The 15648-nt window shown below is 35.2% G+C and overlaps 8 protein-coding genes across 8 annotated transcripts; 3 read left to right on the top strand and 5 right to left on the bottom strand.

Annotated features, from left to right (window-relative positions):
* Positions 1–1157: 1157 nt before the first annotated feature.
* HYPBUDRAFT_151799 (uncharacterized protein) lies at positions 1158–1920 on the bottom strand. The gene has a single exon (XM_020220690.1). It carries the CDS (start codon positions 1714–1716, stop codon positions 1261–1263), a length of 456 nt encoding a protein of 151 aa, XP_020079572.1. The 5' UTR covers positions 1717–1920; the 3' UTR covers positions 1158–1260.
* A 134-nt stretch (positions 1921–2054) lies between these two features.
* Positions 2055–3881, bottom strand: HYPBUDRAFT_151798 (glycerophosphoinositol permease). The gene has a single exon (XM_020220689.1). The coding sequence runs from the start codon at positions 3785–3787 to the stop codon at positions 2120–2122; it is 1668 nt and encodes a 555-aa protein (XP_020079571.1). The 5' UTR covers positions 3788–3881; the 3' UTR covers positions 2055–2119.
* A 614-nt stretch (positions 3882–4495) lies between these two features.
* On the bottom strand, positions 4496–5560 carry URA4 (dihydroorotase; the record flags this gene model as incomplete). The annotated part of the gene is made up of 1 exon (XM_020223421.1): positions 4496–5560. The coding sequence occupies one exon, from the start codon at positions 5558–5560 to the stop codon at positions 4496–4498; it is 1065 nt and encodes a 354-aa protein (XP_020079570.1).
* A 193-nt stretch (positions 5561–5753) lies between these two features.
* On the bottom strand, positions 5754–7480 carry CAP1 (DNA-binding transcription factor). Its single transcript, XM_020220688.1, has one exon. The coding sequence runs from the start codon at positions 7373–7375 to the stop codon at positions 5960–5962; it is 1416 nt and encodes a 471-aa protein (XP_020079569.1). The 5' UTR covers positions 7376–7480; the 3' UTR covers positions 5754–5959.
* A 543-nt stretch (positions 7481–8023) lies between these two features.
* Positions 8024–8492, top strand: HYPBUDRAFT_151794 (uncharacterized protein). Its single transcript, XM_020220687.1, has 2 exons — positions 8024–8057; positions 8110–8492. The coding sequence occupies exons 1-2, from the start codon at positions 8031–8033 to the stop codon at positions 8269–8271; spliced, it is 189 nt and encodes a 62-aa protein (XP_020079568.1). The 5' UTR covers positions 8024–8030; the 3' UTR covers positions 8272–8492.
* HYPBUDRAFT_134015 (uncharacterized protein) lies at positions 8343–10947 on the bottom strand (the record flags this gene model as incomplete). Its single annotated transcript, XM_020219527.1, has 2 exons — positions 10805–10947; positions 8343–10744 (listed from the first exon to the last, which is right to left on the bottom strand). The coding sequence occupies exons 1-2, from the start codon at positions 10821–10823 to the stop codon at positions 8343–8345; spliced, it is 2421 nt and encodes an 806-aa protein (XP_020079567.1). The 5' UTR covers positions 10824–10947.
* Positions 10948–11137: 190 nt separating this feature from the next.
* On the top strand, positions 11138–11594 carry HYPBUDRAFT_182561 (uncharacterized protein). The gene has a single exon (XM_020222903.1). It carries the CDS (start codon positions 11211–11213, stop codon positions 11451–11453), a length of 243 nt encoding a protein of 80 aa, XP_020079566.1. The 5' UTR covers positions 11138–11210; the 3' UTR covers positions 11454–11594.
* A 102-nt stretch (positions 11595–11696) lies between these two features.
* On the top strand, positions 11697–15518 carry YCG1 (condensin subunit; the record flags this gene model as incomplete). Its single annotated transcript, XM_020218289.1, has 4 exons — positions 11697–13031; positions 13257–13700; positions 13830–15198; positions 15325–15518. 4 exons carry the CDS (start codon positions 11697–11699, stop codon positions 15516–15518), a joined length of 3342 nt encoding a protein of 1113 aa, XP_020079565.1.
* Between the last annotated feature and the right edge of the window lie 130 nt (positions 15519–15648).

Raw genomic sequence — 15648 nt, 5'->3', positions numbered from 1 at the left:
TTCTATCACATCACTTAATTCAACATGGGTTTTCTTGACTAAACATAGTCTTTCCCACTCTAGGTATATATTAGTAAATAGTTATTAAATATATATTCTTATACGTCAAAAAAAAAAAAAAAAAAATCCAAAAAAACCACTTTATGCTATCTTGCTTTCACTAGTTAGATTGTAGAGGGCATATTTACTATTTTCCACGTCAATGGTGTTATCACTTATTGATTGCGAAAAATATTAGGCTGTTTGAATATCATTTTGCAGCAAATTTAAGGTGCGAAAATTTAAACATAATTTCGAAGATAAATAGAAATCTGTATTTGATGAAGAGTGGTAAAGTATTTTGTTGATTTTGAAATTCCTTCTGCCTCTCTGTTTACATCGATTCATTAAATCATAGGTTTCTTTTTCATAATTTTACAATTGTAAACTCTACATTTAATAGTTCATGTGAGTAATTAATTCTACCTTCTGTTTATCCAACTAAGTGGTTCTGCTTGTTTATCAGTGGCACGTTTTTTGTCTATGAATTCTTTCTAAAATTTCTCTAACTACTTTGGATTTTATTGAAGTATATTAGCCTACTTGAAAAAATGTGTAACATCAAGTGCTTCTCAAGTTTGTCGTTTGTTGTAGTAACAACCAAGATTCTAAAGCAAAATGTTAGGTGGACGTTCTCCAATAAGATGAATAGAGTAGGACACTTTGATCTTTTTTTCAAATTCTCTTTGACTACAACAAAATAGTAGATTTCAATATACTCGGAAAGCAGAAATATAACTAATAAGTAATGAGATTTTTTTTTTTCAAAATATTAATTTCAAAACTATTGTTTGTATAGAATTTTCCATAATCGTAGGTAGGGGTGTAGTACCTGTAGTATGTAGGCCGGAAGAAAACCAATAGAGGCATGGACAAGAGTAGGAAAGTTTAATCAATCAGTTTAACAATGAAATCAGTAGCTCAGTAGCAAACATCTAGTAGTCGAAGCATCAAGTTTACAGCGAGTATTAATTAATCTCGAGCGTTTAGTGTTTCATTCTGATTAAATTTAAGTTTCGTAGGTTCAGTAATTATATTAATAGACTTAATTTTTCTCCCTTTTGATCCGTGAGAGTAGGAGTTAGAATCTTTATTACCACCAATATATTTTTGATAACTATTATTCGCCATGGCTTCTTTTGCAACCATTTAGGTTTCACACTTCCATTCTATCGGATTGATACCGGTTAATTTTTTTTGGCAAGAATTCCTAGCATTATACTAATTCCTTGGAGATAAATACTTATAATTACTTCTAGAAGATCGGAGACGACTCTCCACGATAAGAGCCTCTTGCATAACTGCAAAAAGATCATTATACTGAGTTAATTTTAAGGCTTCACGAATACGAGGTTTCAAGCCATCATTATAATCAAAAATTATGATAATGTGATTCCGGTAATTGGGAAGAGTTTGAAGCTGACCACATAAGTCCAAAAATTTATCATTATACCTTTTGACAGAACCTCTTTGAACCATGTTTATGAGACAACGTAAAGTGTCGAATTCATGAGAAATAAGTCTTCTCTTTCCACTAGTGAAGTCTCTTCTTTTTATAGTAGATCCATCCTCACCTGCAACATCACCAAAATGAGGTATATCAGTCAGAGAAAAAGAACTTTGGTGAGGGTGGACTTTGGTAGTATCCAGACTTCTGTTTTCATCAAAATGTTCCATCTTAAAATGCTAGCTGGGGAGGAAGAGAATGGAAAATTATTGAGGGATTTTAGATATTTATATTAACCTCCTCAGACTTTTGCAATTGCTGTGTCTGCCCTAGGGTCCGCCCTAGAGTGGCATAACGCAGTCATATTGAGCCAAGTGAATATACCGATACTGGTCCAAGTAAATAGGCATATAGACATACAGATAAGAAACTCTATTAAATGGATATAGTTTAGTATTTTCAAGTCTCTAGCCGCAACTTGGGATTTTTTTTTTTGCAGTAAATTTACCGAGCTTATCTATAGACGGGCAAATTTGAACCAAAAAACTACAGAAGCCGGTATATTTTAGAATATTATATTAAGTAAAGATTAAAGGAGAACTAAAAGAATAATAAATAAGTGCATGAAATTAATCAGAGGGATTTTTTAGAATTAGTATCAACTTGAACATCTTGTTTATTTTTAACAGCCTCTTCTTCACTAGTTTCATCATCTACGACTTCCAGAACGGTACCGTCACCCATGTTATGTAAATCATAACCTTGATCTTTCAAGTAGGCAATGAAAGCAGCATCTTCATTATCGATTGCATCTTGGTCAACAGTTGGACATAAGAATAAAGCCAAAAATGCCGAAAACATACAAAGAGCAGCACTAACAAAGAAAGGGGCTTGCATTTCCCAATCAGCAGAAACTTTACTAGCATTACTCATGATAATTGGGAAGATATAAGTACCAACAAAAGCCCCAATTTTCCCCACTGCAGCAGCGATAGCATAGTAACTACCTCTAACTGTAGTACAAGAAGTTTTAGCAGCCAATAAACCGATATTGTCACCAGGACCAAATTCACCGAAAGTTTGTTGGAAACCAAAAACCACCACAAAACTAGCGATATGTTTTTTCAAAGTAGGATAATGAGAAGCCATTGCAAAAGAGATACTAGATTGAATGACAAGAGCACCAGCAATGGTTAAACGAGGGCCGATATAATCTGCACTTAAACAACCCAAGAAAGCACCGGGAATATAAAATAAATTGAAAACGACATTCCAACCAAAATTCTTATATAAATCATCACCAGGAACAATTTCCAGAAGGATATAAGAAGAATAAGTTGAGAAAGAGTAAGTTGAAAAATCATAAATAAACCAAATGAGAGAAACCACAGTAAGCCTAAACCAGTAAAATTTAACCACTTGCCACCAGGGGAATTTTTTAGCAGAACGAACACTATGTTTTTTAAAACTTGAACTTTCCAGCATTTTTAATCTTAAGAAGAAAAGAGCCAAGGGAGGAATACAACCCAAACCAAGACTCACTCTCCAAACTGCAGTTAAATGATGATCAGAGAAAATCCAGAGACAAACCAAGGGAACAAAAGCAGAAACCACGAAACCAACATCAATACAAAAATTCGTAAACCAACAGAAATAACGATTTCTTTTACCAGCAGGTAATTCATTAGCAAATTCTGAAGCAATAACCGAAGAAGTTGGATACTCAGCACCAATTGCAATCCCCAAGAAAAATCTGAAAACAGTTAATGCTGCAAATAAACCTTGTGGAGAACCATTTTTACCCCAAGTACCAACTGCACAAAGTAAAGTGAAGATAATCAACATAGTATTAGCAATCATCATCCCTTGTTTTCTACTCATATGATCGGAAATATAACCAAAAGAAAGTTGTCCAACAATAGTACCAACGAAAACAATAGCTGAAATGTTGGAAATAGCCCTCGAATCAGTATAAGTCGTCCCATACAAAGTTTTCAAACAAGTATTAACCGTAGAAACAGAATTATTAACGTACCCATCAGAAAACAAACCTGCACCCGATACAAAAGCATTCCAAAGATTTTTTTTATTGACCTTACCCATATTCTTACGGGTTAACTCATCATCATCATCGATTTCCCCATTTTCTCTAGCCCTTTCTCGGTGCTCAAGCTCTTTCTGTTCAATTTGACTTCTGAGTCTTAATCTACCTGCAGGGGTTATAGTAACCTCTTTAGGGATTTTATCAATCCAGCCAATTGCCAAATCACGAAATGACTTTGGTAAATCTCTAGTAGCCATCTTGGTTTTCTAACGTTGATAATGGGTAAAAGAAAATCATTTTTTTCCCAAGCTACATATTGGAAGATTGTTGGTGATTTAAATACAAGCTGAAATATTAATCTGAAAGATAATGGAGAGATACTGCATGCGGCATCGAAATGAAAAAAAATTAATGCTAATTTTGTCTCTAATACTTATTTTTATTATTATTCTTTTCTTGAACCTGTAGGTTCAAATACCGAGTTTAAATCTCGAATTTTCTATCATGTATGGAAGCATATCTTTTACTAGTCGATTTCATTGAAAATATTGTGTGGTTTATGGGAAAATGGGTATGTTTCTCCAGAACAATCGGGTCTGGGATTCGGGGAACGTGCTTATCTTTTTGATTTATATGAAGGAAGGCTTTCTTTATCAACGTGGATTAATTAAATTCCTGCGGATGTGAATCCAAATGTGCCATAAAATTGATTGCCGTGTAATCGAAGCGTGTTTGAGTGCTTAGGTAGTCGTTTGGGTAGTCGTTTGGGTAGTCTTCTGAGCTATTGGATGGGTTCCATTGGGCTGGGCCATGCTCACATGTCAATACAACACAAACGTGGAGGTGGCATTCCAATTCCGGTGATAAGCGTGGTGTTTGGGTCTTTCGTGGGGAGTCCTTTGCAGCCGATTTATTCTAATTTAAATTATAGGTACTTTTAAAGTATATTTAGATTTATGTATAAGTTACTTAGTCCATTCAACGGTCCAGTTCAACAGCTTGCCGGCCTTGAATGGGACAACGGTCAACTCGTTATTGCCAAAGGCCTCGGGCACAACAACTTCCCTTTTAACCAAAACTACTTCATCGTTACAGACAACCGATTTAACATTGTAGAAACTGCGGCCGAAATCACTGGCGAAACCTTTCAATTTATCTAAGGCCCCGACTTTTTCAAAAGCATCCGCCAAATAAGCCAAGGCAAAACTTTGGGTGTAAACCCCAGCACACACACCAACATGTCTTGCTTTACTCAGTAAAGGATGAGGAGCACTATCACTACCAAAGAAAAAATAAGGCTTACCTGAAGTGGCAGCTTCGATCAAAGCTCTTCTATCACTAGGTAACTTAGCAACCGGTTTACAAAAATTGATTGGATTACCAGCCCAATCATCGATTGTTAAACTAAGATGATGTGCAGTAATGGTAGCTGCCACTTTACTATGAGGGTTTTCTTGATGAATCAGATCCACGGTTTCGATGGCTTTGGCAGTGGTACAATGTTCCAAGATGATTTTTAAATTTGGGAAATCTCTACTTAATTTAACGAGAGCTGGTAAAAATTCCGGTTCGGCATTTAAAATATGAATATCTTCTTCGTGACTACCCGGTTTTTCTCCGTGTAAATTTAATACTAGGTTGTTTCTTTCCAATGCTTCGAAAACTGGATAGAATGGGGTGAAATCATTTGGATCAACCCCTTGGGATGAGTTGGTAGTCACCCCTGCTGGATAACATTTCACTCCTTGAATGGCTCCTAATTTGGCTGCTTCATCAATTAGTTCAGGGGTGATTTCTTTACATAAGTAAAAAGACATTAAAAATGTAGTCTTGGGTGCTAACGCTTCAAGCTCTTTCTTATATTCAATAACTTGCTTTAAAGTTGTCACTGGTGGGACTAAATTAGGCATGATGTACGCAATTGAAACCCCTCCTTCGCGAACAGTAGGTGCTATAAGCTTCATCATGTTTCCTGAACGAAGATGAACGTGCATGTCGGCAGTGAGCCCAAGGTGGATTCTATCGGTCATCTTTGCTGGTCTGTTAGTGTTTCTTGTAGGTTGTATTATAGTTGTCTTATCGGTGAAAATTTTTTTTATTATGATTGACGTTGAAAAAAAAATACTAGGCCTGGTGCACAGGCGTAAACCGAAATGTGGAGCAATTTGCAACTAAAACGCTACATATTCAACTGCACCTTCACTACAACTTACTAGTTTTATAGCCAAGTAAACATTATAAAGAAAAAAAAGTAATAACTTTAAGTATAAACATGAACCCATTAGAACTGAAGAGAAAGAGGGCTAGTCGAATACAAGAACACAAGGTAAAGATTACCAAGGTATCTAGCCACACGGACTGATTATATTAGAAAAAGGGAAAAAAAAAAAATTCATAGCTAATGATACAACAGATAAAATTGGACAAAGTTAATTTCTCGACACAGCAGATCTTTCAAGTAAAGCATTAACATCATTAGAGTTCAAAACAACCCCATTTTCTGAACATTTTGCTTTACTCTTTAATTCATTACATAAACCGTCGATATCGATTTCAGTATATTTTGGATGGGAAGTGATACGGTCCCAGATTTCAGAGCATCTGACCGTTCTTTCGGGGGCCGGTACTACTTCGTCATCGTCATCATCATTATTGGGTGTTTCATTAACAGTTGGGGTATTTTTATAATCAGATCTCTTATTGGAGTTATTGGAATTATAACTGGTATAAGATGAAGTAGAAGATTTGGCCGAATCACGTACTGAATTAGGACCACTCGAATCAACTGAAGGTAAACTACTCTTAACAAATTCATTAAAATTAAAGTTGGTATTAACCTCATCACTATAAGGATCGTAAGCAGATTCTTCAGTAGTCAAGTTAGCCAAAGGATCAGCTTCCTTTTTATTTTGATTAAAGTTATCTGCAAAAGCCAATGAAACATCAAATGCATTATCATTCAAAAATGATAATGGGTCATTGTTAGTATTCAACAGGAAATCATAATTGAAACCTTCACTATTATTGAAAAATGGATCATTATTAGCATCATTTTCATGATCGTTCTTGTATAAAGATGCAAATGGAGAATCTTGATTATTTACATCTAGACTATGATTATTATTTTTTTTGGCAAACTGGCTTGCATCACTAGTAGTAGTTGAATCATGTCTTTTATATTTAGGAATAGGACATTCTTTGGTACCACAAGCTTCATTAAGTTTTATACAAAAAGGTTCAACTTGTTCTTCAAAATTATTAGCAAAATCAGAATCAGTAGATTGGGATTCGGGAGAAACCAAAATATTATCATTAAGGGGAGAAGTAGAACTCAGAGACCCACCAGCAATCAAATCAGGTACTTGTTGATTAGAACGATCTTTACGTTTTAATTCATTAAATGATTGTAAATTATCTTTTGACCAAGGAAATTTAGATAATAGTTGTTTAGAAACTTCAGGAGATTCCGAGTCTTCTTCTTCTTTCTTTGGATTTGGATTAGATAAGTGGCCAACCTTAGTTGGAAGATTCAAATCAGAAAAATCAGAGTGTCCTCTATATCTTGCCAATTCATTCTTTAGCATATCAACTTGTGCTCTTAAAAAATCAGATTCAGTACTTACACGGACGTGTGCATCTTCTAACGACTTAACTTGATCTTCCAAATCCTTCATCTTACGTTCTTTACGTTCTCTATAAGCACGCTGAGCAGCTCTATTCTGAGCAGTTCTCTTGGACTTAGGTTCGGAATCTAATGGTTTACGACCTGGTTTGGTGTGGGCTTTCTTATCATCATGATCCGAGATTGGGGTGGAAACTTCCGAAATACTTCTCTTATCAGACATTGTTGGCATTTCTTATTATTTCAATACAAAAATTGAACTAATAGTAATCAATTTCTTAAAAAAAAAAATCAAGCAGCTCTTATCAGTATATATATTAACTCTGAGCAACTCAACGGCGGACTGGACTAAACTAGGGGGGAATGAACACTAAATCAATGTTCACTTAAGGAAAAACCTACTTCTTTAAGATGATTTCAATCAAGAAAAGTATCTTACTGACCTCCTGCTGAAAGCTCCTGTCAATGCAGTTGTGGATTTGCCCTTAGTTTTATATCCTTTTTTTTTTTTCCATTAGGAAATCTTCGCCTTTTCTTTTTCTATGGGGTTCTGCGCTCCCGGTATTTGCTCTGGCCACTTCCGAACACGAAGCCCGCCCTCGGAAATTACCAGAAGCCGTCCTTTTAACAGTTCGGGGTTACTCCTTCGGGGAGTTCCCCCGTCCTAACTGCGCGTGCCAGCGTTTTCCGAGGGCTGGTTTCAGACCGGTGAGTCATTGTGACCGGATCTCACCAATGCTGACAAATTCAATCTTTGCATAAAGGCCCGTACACACGACAGAAAAGGCCCGTACACCTTTTTGTTCGGGTGCTTTCTTTTCACGATCTGAAAAGTTTAACGACAGTTTACAACTTTACGATTGTTGCAACAGTTGAAGATGTCTTCAAAGCCAGATAATTCATATGTACGTAGTGCTGCCGCTAGGTCCTTGCTGCAACTTACTAACCAGAAAGCAGGAAGGGCAAATTGAAAACTTGCAGAAGCTTCGGGCAACCCTTGAATTGGTCAAACAGTCCACTAATAATATTTATAAAGATATCCAGACAGTTCATCTGAATAACCAGCAGATTATGCAGCTGGCACATACTACGGCCAAGCTTCTTGATAACTTGGAGTGAGGTCTTTGACGCATATAGGGTGAGACTTTTTGTTTATTGGTCTATATATAAGAGAGATGCAGAGTACAGTATCAAGTCTTCTTGATAACAGATATTTGGGGGAAATACTTGTGATAACCCGGTTGGATATGAATTCTATAGTCATTAGCGTTAAAGTTAGGTTCTTGTAAAGTCTTGATTAGATTGGTTAATTGAATTGATTGGAAAACACAGGTTTTAGCTAATGATTGATACCATTTGGTAATATTTACTTGATTTAATTTTGAATTGGATTCACTAATTATTTGATTTTTAATTAGGGGGTTCGATTCAATTAGCTTCAAGATTTGGTTATAGATCTCTTTAGCTTGATTAACTTTATTAACAATGACTTTCAAGATATCTTTGATTTGATTTAATTTCAAACTTTCACTATTGTATTTATTTAAGAATTCGGTAGAAATTGAATTCAAATATTGTTCATAAGTTGGTAATGTAGGTACTCCAACTGAAGACCAAGGTTTCATCCTCAAATTGAAGAGTAATTTTTGATTGACAAATTTCGATGTTTTAACATTCCCAATTTGGATCAATTTCAATGCATCATAAATTATAAAACTATAACGAATTGAATCGCATAGTAAGTTCATTGCTTGATTGATGGGTATCAAATACTCTTTGTTATATTGGGATTGCATTTCTAAGATTGGTAACACTTGAGTATTACAATATTGTTGATAATTTTTTAAATTTTGTTTCTTACTACCAGCTTTCAATTTTTTCAATCTTTTGGGGATTACATTCTTGATGTAATGAATTTTCAGACTTTGGATCTTGTCCACTCTCGTACTTAGATGTTCGGTCATCAATTGTGATAAATACCATAAGTACCAATACATTTGTCCAAATTCAAAATCTTTATATAAATCTAATTCAAAACCTGAAAGCGCAACTTCCATCATAACTTCTAATTTCATATAGTAAATAAATGAAGTAATAGATAAAGATAAATCTTGTTCATCCTCTTCATAATCTTTAGTATATTCATTGAAATTGTAAAGTTTATCACCAATTTGATGATTATTCCATAATTCAACTTCTAAATTCTCCAGTGACGCTTGTAAAGTATCCCAAATTAATATGGCCCTTGATAATAATTGACGTTGTCTACACCTATTATTCCCAGGAATTAAAATTAAATGATGGATCCCAGCTTCAACATCACCTAAAAGTTTATTTAATTGATCCATAATATTAGTTTTAGTGGTTGCTATTTGTTCTTCATTTCCTCCAATTGAATTCCAATAATCAGGACGTATTATATTAGAATTAAGACAACAAAAATTTTCCATATATTTCATAGTCAAACTGGTTATATTTTCAGTTGATGATCCAACAATTGATCTATCATCTCTAATGAAAAATAGTTGAAATAATCCTCTTGCTAAAACGCTATAATTTTCATCAATCTCTTGAGAAACGTCAAATTTTAAAAAATTAATTAATTGATTAAAATTATCAATATGACTTAATTTCCTAATGAATTCCAATAATCTTTCGAAGCAATTGGTTAAATTGGTGTAAGCTTCATCGGCTGGTAAACAATAGATTTCATTAGGGATACTTGGATTGTTACAATCCAATTGAACAAACATTGAAAATACTCCTGCTGGTGCTTCGTATTTGCTTGATTCAATTGTAGACTTGATGGTTTGGATAAGTTGTAAAGATTCTTTAATAAACTTACAATCGTGTTCTATAAGTTGGGGTCTCTCTTCATTGAAAATATTGATTGGTATAACGAATAGTGACAGCAAGCTTAAAATTCCTTGGAGCAAACGTAAATATTGAACGATGAGCTCAAGTTCTTTTTCATCTTTACCAGTTTGACTGTTAATCCATAAAACCGAATTATTGATTTCATACATAATAGTTTCATATGGAATTGAGATCAAATAATCAAAATCCATACTTCTAGTAGTCAAATCTTCTTCTTCATATAAAACATTCATACCAACAGTCAAAGTAAATCCAATGATTTTACACAACCCCATAACAAAGCTTCTCAATACCGTATTGGTTAACTTATGTTCGAATGATTCGTCGTCATTTGGTACGCTTCCATATAATCTTTCATTTCGAAAAGTTGTCTTTTTCAAATCTCCGCCATGCTTCAAATAATTCTCTAAAAAAGTTTGAACATATCGACAACTTAATACTGTCACTGGTAACGATGAATTGTTTAGCCAGCTCATATACAGTATAACCAACTGATTCATCACGCCAATCACAGATGAAGCTTTTTGAGGTTTATAAGTGTCAAATTTTAATTCATCTTCACTAAGTGCAATCAAACCGGTATCCAATCGCTTATTTGATACTTCCAATGCTCTAGCACCTTCAAGCATATTGAACAACGGCGACTGCACGACATGGTTGTCCTTTATAACCTCCACAGACTCAAATACTGCTTTTGTAATGTCAACATATTCTTCTATATTATTATCTTGTTAGAATTTTCTCGTTATCAGATCCGAAAATGATGCAAACATACCTTTTTCATCCAGCAGCATCCTCAGATTTCAGTTTTCCTACTTCTTTCTCGGTAATATTTCCTCCAACTGGCTTGTGCTATTTATACTTGATTCGCCTGCGCTCTTCAGCTATGTGTATCCAAATGAATGGAGCAGGTACTTGGAGAAGGGAATCAATAATTTTTCAAAACTTTCAACCTTCGTTTCTCGTTTTTTTCAATGCTTTAAAGAGGTTTGTTATAGTTGTGCGCTATACAATTTTTGCATTTTGTGAGTAATTGGCCAATTCAGCTACCTATAGTAGCTGATTGAGTCTACTTATAGGAGTTTATTAAGTTTGTCGGGTTCCCTTTGAACCGTTAGGGTCAGCTTTTTTGGTGGCTTTTCCACTATATGAAGAAGATCTGCAGTAGGTCTGAATAATTTATGTCAAAGGCATACTTTACCCTTCGATTAGATAAACAGTGCCCCAGATATATCTTGACTAACATGAGTTCACTCGGCTTTCATCGCTTATTAGGCTCTGCCAAAGAGAAAGCACCATCATTGCTTACAGTTTCTCTTGTCTGTGTGTTAGAATTCCTGCAAGCCCTTTCAAGAAGCCCTTCTCCTAGGGTTTCTTTTATGGGGTTGCACCTGCTTGAATTCAACCCTGATATCATTCCATAGCACTCATCTATGTACTTATGCAACTCTGAAAGTTGCAAAAGTCACTGCAATTGTTGCAAATTATACATGTTAGTATTTGGGTCTTCCAACAGAGTCGTGGGTACGGGTCTTCACGAGCGCGTTCTCATTTCAACCTTTTGTTTTGTTTTGAATCAAAGGAATAAACATCAATCATTAAAGTCTTGTATAATTGACTAGCTATATCAACCATCCAAGCCGAAAGACCAGATCAGCATAGTCAGCATGGCACCCAAGAAACGCATTCCATCTTCCATCCAAAGCTTGGAAGACCTTGCCGCCATCAAGCATGCAATGGCCGGAGTATTTCAAGATGCCCAATTGAACTTGACTAGTCATAGAAAGTTGGTTGTTGTACTCAGAAATATTCAGCTTAGAGCTATAGAGTTGGGTCTCCAAGGATCTTTTAATCTTACTTTTGCCAAGTTGATCAATTTGATCTTGCCATTGAAAAAAGGAGAAAAAGCCGCCGATAGGATTGCTAAGTTCAGTTCTGCGTTTGTATCTGCCATACTCAAAGATGAGCAGAAGCAAAGAGAAGAAGACGGCATGAATGATGAAGATCATGATGAAACGCCAGGGTCCGAGTTTATCGAGTTCTTGGTTCATCATTTATTGAGAGGAACTGACGCAAAGGATAAAAACGTTCGTTATAGGGTTGTACAATTACTAGCATATTTCGTTAATTACATAACTGAGATTGACGAAGAATTATTCCAGGCATTACATTACTCATTAAGAAACCGCTTGAAGGATAAAGAATCAAATGTTCGAATTCAGGCTATTGTGGCAATATCAAGATTTCAATTTTTCGAATTAGCAGATGATGAAGAAAATGCTAATGGCTATAATAAAAAGCATATGAATTCTGCAACTAAGAGCCTTTTGACGGCGTTGGAAAATGATGACGTTCCAGAAGTACGTCGAGCTGCATTATTGAATTTAGTAAAGAACTCAGATACAATTCCTTATTTATTAGAAAGAGCTAGAGATGTGAATTCTATCAATAGAAGATTGGTTTATTCGAGAATTTTAAAAGATATACAAGATTTTCGTGAAATTGATATTGACCTCAGACAAAAAATGTTGACCTGGGGTTTATACGATCGTGATGATAGCGTCAAACAAGCCACCATTCGAATGCTCAATCATAATTGGTCAGAAGTAGTTGAAGATGATCTATTAGAGTTGGTAGAAAACATGAAGATTGTTGATAATGATGTTTCACAACTTGCAATGATGCATTTATTCGAAAATAGGCAAGCCAAGTCTATGCATATGGTCATTAATGAAAGTGACTGGAAGGAGTTGACCATTGAAAAAGCTTTTGTCTTTAGAACTTATTATCAATATTGTAAAAACAACAAGTTGCATGACATAATAGATTCAAATTTCCCGGAATTGAGTGAATTGGCTAAAACTTTGGAGAAATATTTAGAACTTAGGCGGAAAACAATTAATCCTAAAAAAGAGATGCTCGATGACTATAATAGCTTGAAAAGAGATATCGATCGAATAGATGGGATTATAAAAGCCACTTACATGCAGAAAAATCAACTTGTAGGAAGCTTATCAAAGCATGATGATATGATTGAAGAACAGTCTCATCATAAAACAGAATTAGAATCAAAAGTATTAGAATTGAAAAGACAACTTGCAGATCTCAAAAATGATCGTAAGTTAATGGATAAATCAAAAGACTTTAACAACTCAAATTACTTAACAATTAATCAATCAATAGATGATAATAAAGATTTATTGAAACAACTCAAAAAAAACATAAAGCAAGTTGAATCAATTCTCTCCAATGATGCTGATACCAGGCAGTCGACCATTGCCAAAGTGAAAGAACATGACAATAACATCACCCAATATTTTGTAATAAAACAGAAAAAGATGGAATCGCTAATGGCATTGGACGAAGAGTACCAACCCTTCATTGAAAGTTTGACTGATTTAGAATTTATCATTGAACAGATATTGTTAATTATTAAAGAGTATGACTTTGATGATATAGTTGGAAATAGAAGAATGTTACCAATTATTAGAAATTACTTAACTAATGGGGCATTACCAGAGAAGCTAATTGAAGTCTGTACTAATATTTTAAGAAAGATATCTACCAATGAAAATGATTTTGCAAGTTTATGCGTTGAAGTTATTACAGATATTAGAGATTCTTACCTGGATGAATTTAACGACAATGAGTCATTTCATTCAGCAGCGTCAGTTATAAATACCCGTGATAATACAGGGAATGGTGAGCAAAATAAGAGCCACAGATCGAGATTAGAAGAAGATATCTTGGATGATGAACGTCCGAATATTTCTAGCCAAAGTATTAAAGAAGCCCTCGAGAATCCTTACGAAGAAGAAGACAAGCAAAGCGAGAACGGTGAGCAACAGCAAGAAAAAGAAAACGACGAAAACGATGATGATGACGACGAGGAAGATGATGAGATGGTTCACTTCAGCAAAAAGAGAAGAACCGATCCGGAATTACCTTTTGAAGTTTTAATACAATGTCTCATGATATTGAAGCATTATCTCATATTGTTAGACGGGCCATCGTCTAATATCAATCAAAATGAATCACTTGTTACTACGTTAATTAATCCAGGTATTGCAAGTGAAGATTTCAAGATCAAGTGTTATGCATATAGATGTCTTGGATTATATACATTAATTGAGAAGAATGATGCGGTTGAGAATTTGAAGAGACTAGGGTACGTTACTATAAGAGATATCAATCCTGAAAAATTGAAGATAATTGGGATTGAAGGAGTATTTGATATATTAGCAACTTATGGAGTGACAATCTTAGATGATGAGCCAGACCAAGGAGGAGTTGATGCATTATCCTTAGCAAGGTTATTTTATAAATTATTAAAGAATCCAACTTTCCCTACTTTACAAGCAACAGTTGCTGAAGGATTGTGTAAATTATTTTTGGCTGATTTATTAGTTGATTTCGGTAAAGGAAATGTTTCTCCAGAAGATAAAGATGAAAAAGAGGATGGTCAAGCGGTTATTGAAAACCAACAGGAAATACAATTATTGGAAGGTCTAGTATTATCATATTTCCACCCGAATAACAGTCATAATCATGAGTTGAATCAAACTTTAGCATTTTGTTTACCAGTATATGCATTTAGTCATCCCAACCATCAAGCTAAATTAGTGGAGATCAGTGGGGATTGTTTATATCGAATTTTCCGTAATGAAGAGGAAGATAGCGTTCAAACGCCATCGGTGGTTATTAACCAACTAATCAATTGGTGTGACCCAAACAATGTTGTTAACCAAGAAGCTGAGAGAGTTAGTAAGTCAACCAACCATTTTTGGCAGGCGATTAAATTTTTACAAGTGGTGGAACAAGATTCACCCAAAAGAGTCAAGAAAGTTATAATTAGTAACTTGAATAAGTTATTTATACGTGAGCAACTAGGAAGTAATATTTTGAAAGGATTAGATGTTGCAATTGAAGATACGAAAAAAGTCATTGAAGAAAATAAACAACATGATTTGAATTATTCATTTGATGCGATTACCGAAAGAAACCTTGAGAAATTCCAATTATCAATCAAGGAGTTGATCAAAAAGGCACAAGATATTGAGGTTAATTTGAAGTTAGAAAAAGAGCAAGAAGAAAACGAGTTCGATAATTCAAGATCTGGCGAAGAACACCAGGAAGCCACCGATCAAAGTCCCGAGAACGAAGATAACGGTCCCGACAGGGAAGATAACAGTCCTGACGGGGAAGACCAAAGTCCCGAGACCGAAGATCAAAGTCCCGGGAACGAAGATCACAATGATGCTGATTCAGATACCAACAAGCACGAAGCAGATCAAGAACTCCATCCCTCGGAAGATGCCAATGATTCCGAAAACACCAGTGATTCCGCAGATCTAAGCGACACCAAGGCCCAGGAGGACAACAAGCGAAACAAAGAGCTTGCTGAAATAGACCAACTTCTTGCAAACGAAGAGAACATCGAATACGACGTCGACATCAGCATCGACCAACTGGACTCTGACCAAAACTAGCTTTTGCACCTGCAACCACTCCGTACCGCAGCTATACGAGGGTCTCGTTCCCGTCGTATAACTCGTTTGGAAAAGCGAGCGCACGTCTATACGAGCAGATGCTTTCCTTTTTGTCGTTTTGTTTGGTTAG

This window comes from Hyphopichia burtonii (genome assembly GCF_001661395.1).
Source record: "Hyphopichia burtonii NRRL Y-1933 unplaced genomic scaffold HYPBUscaffold_1, whole genome shotgun sequence".
NCBI lineage: Eukaryota > Fungi > Ascomycota > Pichiomycetes > Serinales > Debaryomycetaceae > Hyphopichia > Hyphopichia burtonii.
This window is presented reverse-complemented; position numbering and strand designations above follow the sequence as displayed.